Source organism: Quercus robur, chromosome 6 (genome assembly GCF_932294415.1).
Source record: "Quercus robur chromosome 6, dhQueRobu3.1, whole genome shotgun sequence".
Taxonomy (NCBI): Eukaryota; Viridiplantae; Streptophyta; class Magnoliopsida; order Fagales; family Fagaceae; genus Quercus; species Quercus robur.
The window spans coordinates 17,538,026-17,546,853 of NC_065539.1; the positions used below are offsets into that span (position 1 = coordinate 17,538,026).

Sequence of the window (8,828 nt, forward strand, 5' to 3'; positions counted from 1 at the left end):
CAGAGGCATTTCCGGTGGAACTCTCCACCCATCAGATATGATGCTTTCCATATGGTCATGTATGAGCTTTGGTTGCGCCACAATGTCATCAAATACTGATTCAATTATATTTCCAGTATGCTATATGTACATTTGCTGGCTAGTAATCCAAACTGTTTGTAAATTATCATATGCAGCTTTCTCACATTCCCTTGTAGTCTTAGAAAGAGAGGAATTACACTAGTAGAATGGTGGTGTTTATGTAGGTGTAGTGTGGAGTCGGAGGATTATTTGTTACTTCACTGTGAATTTGCCAATGTGGACTATTTATTTTCGTTTTTTGGAGTTAATTGGGTGCTCTAGTGCAGAGTATTTGATTTATTGATTGGGGTGGAGGAATTGGTTCTGTAAACGCTTGTCCTCTGTGTTCCTTTGTGTTTGATGTGGCAGGAGAGGAATTCTCATCCCTTTGATGACGTGAAAATTTTGGAAGAAAAATTGAGGCTTTTATTTCTTAGATTACCATTTGAATGATCGACTGTCTTGAGTTTTAGTAACAGTGGTACTAGCATTGAGTTCGCTAATTCAATATCTTTTAATTGTAATACTTTGGATACAATTCTTTATACTGTGCTATATATTGTTCACGAGATAGTTTAAAATCTATGTGCTAAAAAAAAAAAATCGTGATGGAGAGTAAAGTTACTAGTGTTTTAAGGGTAATTTGTTTTGTTCTTTATGTTTGGTTGTTCCCCTTACAGCCCTACCTTTTTTATACATGTCATCTTTTTTTTCCCCTAAACTTTGTTAATTTCTTGTTAGATTTAAGAGAGAATTTTTTTTTTCTTAAAAAAAAAAAAAAAGGATTATTATGAGTCTCGGACTACTTTAGCCTTAGACCAGTCCAATTATCAGGGGGCGTGGGCTGGGTTTTAAGGATGGGACTTTGGTTGATACATGGGCTGGGTCTCTCTCTCTCTAAGAGAATGAAGAATTTAAATAATTTATTTGAAGCTTAAAAAAGTTTAGTTATAAAAAACAAATATATATATATATATATATATTAGAAAAACAGATCACACTATAACATAATTTCAAATAATATGGACCAGCTCATAAAGAATAATATCAATCAAACACAGCAATAATAATAAAATAATATCTTGGTAAAGATAGAAAGATGAAAATTAATTTTATAAAATGTTTAATTTTTAAAGAGAATAAATTATCTACAATAAACTTTTAGAGAACAAATTATACATTACACCACAATCATAAAATAATTATTTATTCATAAGCATCATGTAGGTCTACAACTAGTAGTAAGCTATCTCCCTTATTCTGCTCTCCAAATTGTCAACGGTTTGTCTCAGCTTCTTGTTTCAATAGTACTCATCATCAAATTAGGGGAGCTCTCAGTAGATTTCTCTCTTTTAAATGTCAAGTATGCCAATAATGAGACATAAAGCATCATTGCTGGAAAAGCTAGTACACCTGTGAGGATTGATCCGGCTTTTGAGGTCTGCTTACTTGTTATCCTTCCTATGATAGTCGTACTTAAGTAGTATAGGTTGATCCCAATTAAGCAACATCCCAAAAGCCATGAAACACGACTTACCTAAGGCGGAAGTACCAAAAGAAATTGTCAAGCATAAAGAGAAATCAATTTTATCATTTTAAGTAAAGGACTTATCCAATTAATGTATGTCCTTATTTCGGCATAAAGAGAAATCAATTTTATCATTTTAAGTGTTGTACTTATATAGGTCATGAGTTTTATAGAAGTCAAACCAACCTTGGTGCAATAGAAAGCACCTTTCACCAAAAGTAATAGGTGATAAGTAGCGAGTTTGAATTTTGAAATCAATCTCTCCAAAAAAATTGGGGGATAAAAAATTGGCTACTAAAAATGGAAGTTTTGTGCACTATCTTCAATATTTTAAGGGTTGAACTTATATTACTAAATGATACAAAAGTACCTTAAAATGTTAGAAATCTTACCGTTGTTGAGTTCTTATGGGGACCCATCTTTGCTTCGCTGCTGGTGAACTTTAGGAGAGGAACCAATGCAAATGGTAGTTCAAATGATAAGACCATCTGCAAAGAAAAATAACAATAGAAATAAAAATTTTGGACTAATTTAAGGATTAGAAAGAGTAGAAGTTAACTAAGAGTTCTGTTTAGTTTGAAATTACAGAAGCAATAATGATAAGGCTTGCAGCTCCCTGAGATCCACCGATAATGCATACCACTAAACTTGGAGTAATTGCTATGCATCTTGTTATTAAGTTTCTCAACCAGGGCTCTATCTTCAAATCTAAGAAACCCTGCAAACAACGTAGCTAAATGCTTCAGAAATCTTTCATAATTAAGCTTATCTCTCTGAGGGAAAAGGATTCACGCATTGATGAGCACCTGCATAATGTACTGGCCAGCGTAGGTTCCGGTGACAGTTGAACTCTGACCAGAAGCAAGCAAGGATATGGCATAAAGTTTCGAACTCCAATTTCCAAGGGCATTCTATTAAAATACCATATAGCAAGTCAAGAAAAAAAAAAAAAAAACAAATCAGGAAAACAAACGTATAATTTTGTTACCTAATTCTCTTTGGTTGCTGAAATTCCTGTCAAACATAATATATTAAACTTGCATGGTTTTGTAAAACTCAATTTTAAAGTTCTAAGTTGCCATTTTCTCTATATGCCTCGCCTAATGTGAATTTTCCTCCTTACAACAAGTGGGGTTGGAACTTGGAAACTTCTTACAGCAATACCACTGAACTACAAGTCTTTTAGCCGACTATGGTTTTGTGGAGAACCAACAACAGTTTGTTGGTCATGATAACATTAATGGTTCTTTTTTGTATAAGTAATTAGCATAAGGAAGAAGGCATATATATATATATATATATATATAAATGTGTGTAAGACCTTAAGCAAGGAAGCTGCAGACTCCAGAGTGATATTCTTGCATTGAGCTTTGTTTTCTGGAGATATAATTGGATTGGAACACACGCTACCACTAACAGATATGACTGCCACATTGATGAGGAACGCTAGGAACAATGCTAACCCGCTTTCTATCAAAAAGCACTTGCTTGCACTCTAGAGAGTAAGAGAGGTGGTTAGTTTAATCAAACTTTGTCATTCCTGGAAGGAAATAATTGAAGGTTTTAATTACTTACCTTGATGCCATCTAAGGTGTAAGGGATTTTTCTCGACATAACCAGTGCTGAGTGGAGAAAAAGATTGTGTCTGCAATTTGATAATATGAGAATAGTGGCAAAGTCAAATGTTTTCGATGGCTTTACCACAACATATTTTGTACAAAGAGCCTATAAATGGGAAAACAAATGAAATTACTAGAGTGGATTTGGTGATAAATTATCTGGTGGTGAATTTGGTCCGAATCTATCTGGATTCCAAGTTTTCCTAGTATGGACTATGTGTTTGGCTAGGGAAGTTAGGCCACGTGGGCCTCAGGTTGGGGCAATAAAATTTTTTTTCTTCAAAGCTCACACTTCTGCAAAGTTTGAGAGAGGTGGTCCAACCGACAACTGATCATCCAGGTTCTGAAGTTGCTTTCAAGCTCATACCTGATCAGTTCTGACCCATTAGGGAAACAGTGTTCAACCCCAATCCATTGGGGGTCACCTTAGTATTAAAGGTTAGCCCCATTATATATGGATGTGATACAAGAAACTAGAAAGATGCCATTCATTTCAAGGGCTTCAGAAACTTAGTCTCTCTCTTTTGGGGTGGGGGATTATTAAGAACTCTCAAAGCACATAACATGGTGCTTCATTCTCTCAAATTCATAGTGAATCACACCAAGAATCTCACTATAAATATGAGAAAATGGAGCATCAAGCCACCGTATTTCGAAAGTACCTGATAATTACTTATTCAAGGGTGCCAACATCACCAAGTTAATGCTATAACTTTTCAAAAGTTTGTGAAAAAGGTTTTACAAACTTGTCAGCATATGTTGCACAAATTTTACCCATTTTTATAGGAAAATATTAAAGGTATTATTAATTTCATTAGAAAAATTATAACTTGACATAATAATTAAGTAATGTAGTTGATTTGTATTACATAAAATAAAATATAAGAAATAACATAAAAACAAAAAATTCTTAGTTCTTTTTGGTGTTTTTGAAAAGTTTGACATATTATCACATACTACTCTTTCCATCCCAAATTGTTAACCTTCACTCTACTTCATTTTTGGGATGTCCCAAATTGAAGTTATCTTTGAAAAAGCCGATAACCTTTGCTTTATTTAAAATGCCAACACTCTTCTTTCCTTTTTTTTTTTTTTTAAGGGACGAAAGTTTAAATTAAGGATGGTAATTTGGAAAGTTGTACATTTTTATGTAAAAGACAATGCATTTAATAATATTCTTTTAAAAAATTGGATTTTCTAAACAAGCATAAGCAATATGGGATAGAGGAAGTATATAGTAAAAGTTGGATTCTATAAGTTGTAATTGTGCCAAGTGGCTATCTTCTTTATCCACCAAGTAACAACACTCTTCTTGCACTAAGTGGCTTCCTTTTATTAAAAACTTAGGCATTTAACTCAATTCATGTATAATTTGGGGTAGTTTCAAATTAAACCTAAATTAAAAAAAAAAAAATTATTCAACCAGGAATTGGAACCTAACTAATCATATAGTTGTGATTAAAACCTATCTAATCATAAAATAAAATAAAAATTCCATGTGAAATTATAATCCTTTTATCTATGTGAGAGTTGTAAAAGTATATTATAACAAATGATTTAATTATCATTACCAAAATATTGATTAATAAAATTATAGATAAGCTAATGTCGAATTCTTACCATATTATATACTATATAATTAAAATTGTGTTTTTCATGATATGATTATACCAAATACTTTTCACCAAATAACTTGAAGTAAACTAGTTCTTTTATTTTCATTATATATTTTATTATTCAATTTCACTTATATAATGTATAAGTTTTGATCTGTGTATGTGCATAATACTAATTAATTTTTAAAACTTACCCCGCCTTACTTATTACTCTCATATATACAAAATTGATAGCCTGGTTCTGAGAAGCTTAAGCAGTATGACAGTATTTTATAGAAGATATATGTGGTCCTCAATTTCGAGGTAGTATATTCTGTTTTCGTTGCATTTATTCTCCCACTCACATGAGGGTGAACCCCTTTTCTCCCCAGCTCCATGTTTATCAACATTTCACCTACAGGCAATAGCACTACTCATTATTCAGTAATCCCACCACAAATAGCCGACAGCCTGGATTCGTGGAGCTCACGCAAGTGTGACATACATACTAGCATTTTGTAGAAGATATATGGTCCATAGCTGAATCCATATTAAATACATGTACGTACTTACGTATGCTTGATTTGCTTCCCCAAACTATTTAAAGTTAGAAAAGTAGCAATATATATATATATATATAGTAGTTTGTGAAATTACGGCATGATGAGAGCTCCTAAAAGAGCAATGGCATCACTGGTGGCCCGTGGCCCATTCAATTTGGGAACAAACATGCCAGTCAAGATCTCCTCTGCACTGGGTTTAGCGTGTACCATCACGGTGAAGAAGCAACAGCCTAGTACCATCACTAGCAAGCCAATTACACCCTCCAGCTTCCTTATCTACCAACCAAAAATATACCCACTTTAGAACTGTAAAATAACAAGAAAGATAGTTAGATAGAACTAGCTTGGAGCAATATTAGTCACTGCTAGCTAGCTACTTACACCATATCGTTGCAGTCCAAGGAGTAGAAGAGTATTCAATCCAGCTAGTAGGACCCCAATCCATATGGGTACTTTGAAGAGAATGTGGAGAGCAAATGCTGTTCCTACGACTGTAAAAATCATAAGTCAGTGACACATCTATGTATGGATTTTCCTCTACTTTTAAGGATAGTATCTTATGTATTGGTAACATACAATATCTCTCTCACATTATGTGAGTCCTATGGGTTGTATTTTATGCTCATGAATTGCAACATATCAACAGGGGCAGCTTGATGCATTTGAAGGCCTAAGGCGAAAATTGATTATCTTGTTTTATATGCAAAATTACTACTAATTTACATGAACCAGGTAATTTTTTTTTTTTTTTTAATAAAAAGTTTATAAACGCAAAAAATTTGACAAAATTTTTTGCATTTGTTGATGTGTCAGATTGATAGTGGTAAGTTAAAGAATAATGTTAGTGGTAAACCTAGATGAAAACTAGTAAAAATTTGCTAACTTGATTATTTTGAAAAATATTGTGAAATTTTTTATTTATTGCTTTTTTTTTTTTTTTGAAAAATACTACATTCACAATATTTTTCATAACAAATCTTAGGTATTAAGTTACTTCTTGTTTTCTATTTCAACCTATCACTAAAATTATATTTTTGCTATCAATAATAGTATGTAACAACTTGCTATTTAAGATTTGTTGTAAAAGTATTGTGAAAAATGATATGGACATATTTCTTTCTCTTTTTTATTTGTTTTTCATTTGATTAAAAAAATATTATTTTTGTGGGGGCCTGTCAGTCAACAAGCCCATTAAGGTCAGGATCGTTGGGCCTGTGGCCCATCCGAGGATGCGTATCCATCCGAGGAGGCCAAGTCAGGTCACAAGTCAATTACCGAAGGGGAGTGGTAGTCAATATCACCAAGGTGGAGTTCTGTATTCATCCGAGGACGCCATACTCCTCGACAATATACGTTCGAGGACGATTAGGACGCGGCCTTGTTGCAACCGGATCTCAGAATTATGTCACCACAGAAGATAGGATAACAGACCAAGGGTAAAAGAGAAAAGACAAAACAAATATCTAAAACTACAGCTGCCTCCGCATTAATTACCTCTCAACCAACTCTCTGGTCGCATTAATGTGGAGGTGATACCTGAACAGTAAGGAGGCAGCCTTACAGCTGCCCATAGGAAGTTCCAGGAGGTGCTAGATGGGACAAAAAGAAATCCACCGAACCCAACCTACACATGTGTGGTGAGGATAGAACACAAAAAGTGGTATATAAACTGAAAGAAGAACATGCAAAAGGGGGGGATCGGAACCAAAAAAAAAAGAAAAGAAAGAAAACTTAGACAAAAGAAGAAGAGCGAAAAGAGAAAAAGAGATGTATTAATTATCAAAGAAAACGATCGTTGCGCCAGCTTTGGGACTTCGGTATACGTGAGGGTGAGTCTTTTTATTAGATAAAAGTTAACCTAGTTCTTTACACCCACGATCTACAAATCATATTGTTTGGGCCTATTTACGTGCGAATCCAGTATCGTGTTGGGTCGTTACAAATCGTGTCCCTACAATTTTATTTATTGGTTAATATTTCAACTTAATTAATACTATTTGCTAAAATTTAAGGATTTTTTTTTTTTTACATGGAACCTTAGACAACCGCATTAATGACTTATACCAATGAGCCGCACTACAACTCATATCTTTTTTTACATGTCACATCTCTCTCTCTCTCACACACACAAAGTAAACACGTGATGGCGTGCAAAATGGAATCTCTCGTAAAGTTATCAAAGTTTAAAATAGAAAAACATATGGAGTGTAAAATGGAATCTCAAGAGTGAGACACAGGATTTTGATTTTATTTTAACATGTTTCACTTAAAATTGTCTTACCTTCTGGGATATCCGCAGCTATCACAGCAACCTCCGCAAGTATCCACAGACAGTAATTCACTGAAGTTGGGTACTCTGCCTTGCAGTGCTCAGCAAGATGCTTTCCTGTAATTAAGCGATATTAAGCAGTAACTTCAATAAAGATTGAAATATTGCATGGAATACTTTGAGATAAAAATGCACGTGCATGATTGAGCACAGCATAGAGGGAGAACCTGTAGCCACTCCTAGATTTGCCGAACGAGACTGGATTATTAAAGCAAAGCTCAGCCCAACAAGTACGATCCATAGCAACTGCTTATACAAAATAGATTGCATTCATATGAGACAAAGAATCCATCCTAATATGATAATAATAATGATCCCAAAAATAAATGAAGAATAAGGAATACCTCGAATTTGTGGTCTGCACCAGCTTGTAGATCTGTTTCCACTAGTGCAGACAAAGCAAGAACTTAGAGCATAACAAAATGTTTTCTTTTTGCTTCACGAGATTGATTATTTTAACATTTTACTAATCCAATATTTTTAGTATATTTTCTGACATTTCAGCTAATAAAACCATGATTTTGGAGGAGATATATTTTCCAGATTTGTCATATAATTTCTATAATCACTTTTATTAGGGTGGTATTTTTGAGAATTCCAATATTTTTCACCAATAAATATCGTTTTTAGTTTTTAAACTAAGACCCCTCACAAAATCACCTACATTTAGAACCACAAGCTAGGGGTGAGAGAGAAAATTTTGCTTACAGTTTCCGGGATCAAGATAGGCGACAGAAACGAGAAAACCAGGTCCGACATAACCCAAGAGTTTCTTCCATCTAGGGGTTTCTTCTATCCGAACTAGAGCCATGTTTTAGACTTGCTGTCTTGTACTGATCTCATTGTTATAAGTTCTCCATCCCATTTATAAAGGCGATTGTTAAGGGAGAGTACATAATGTAGTACGCGTGTTACAATAATTCAGCCCCTACAAGACAAATATCATGGGCAATTATAGAGAGTACTATAAATAAATAAATTGTTTCTCAAATAATAATAATAATAATTTTAGGAAAAAAAAAAAAAGAGAGAGCAGAAAATCATGCTATATCTGGTAAGATGTTTTGCAAAAACAATTGTACAAAAACTATAGTTAACTTTATATATTCAATATTCCTTTCATTCCGATCTGAA

General features: G+C 33.7%; 1 protein-coding gene across 1 annotated transcript; it reads right to left on the bottom strand.

The window, feature by feature from the left end:
* Positions 1–1,272: 1,272 nt before the first annotated feature.
* LOC126733042 (metal transporter Nramp1-like) lies at positions 1,273–8,519 on the bottom strand. Its single transcript, XM_050436161.1, has 12 exons — positions 8,403–8,519; positions 8,039–8,079; positions 7,862–7,940; positions 7,647–7,751; positions 5,747–5,856; positions 5,460–5,641; positions 3,164–3,233; positions 2,910–3,083; positions 2,395–2,499; positions 2,175–2,306; positions 1,981–2,076; positions 1,273–1,597 (listed from the first exon to the last, which is right to left on the bottom strand). Exons 1-12 carry the CDS (start codon positions 8,503–8,505, stop codon positions 1,349–1,351), a joined length of 1,446 nt encoding a protein of 481 aa, XP_050292118.1. The 5' UTR covers positions 8,506–8,519; the 3' UTR covers positions 1,273–1,348.
* Positions 8,520–8,828: the final 309 nt, after the last annotated feature.

Coding starts and splice junctions, on each gene's coding strand:
- LOC126733042 (XM_050436161.1), bottom strand. CDS start 8,505: ATGGCTCTAGTTCGGATAGAAGAAACCCCTAGATGGAAGAAACTCTTG. Junction 3,084..3,163: donor ACACCTTAGATGGCATCAAG/GTAAGTAATTAA, acceptor CTTACTCTCTAG/AGTGCAAGCAAGTGCTTTTT. Junction 2,077..2,174: donor GCCTTATCATTATTGCTTCT/GTAATTTCAAAC, acceptor TTTTCTTTGCAG/ATGGTCTTATCATTTGAACT.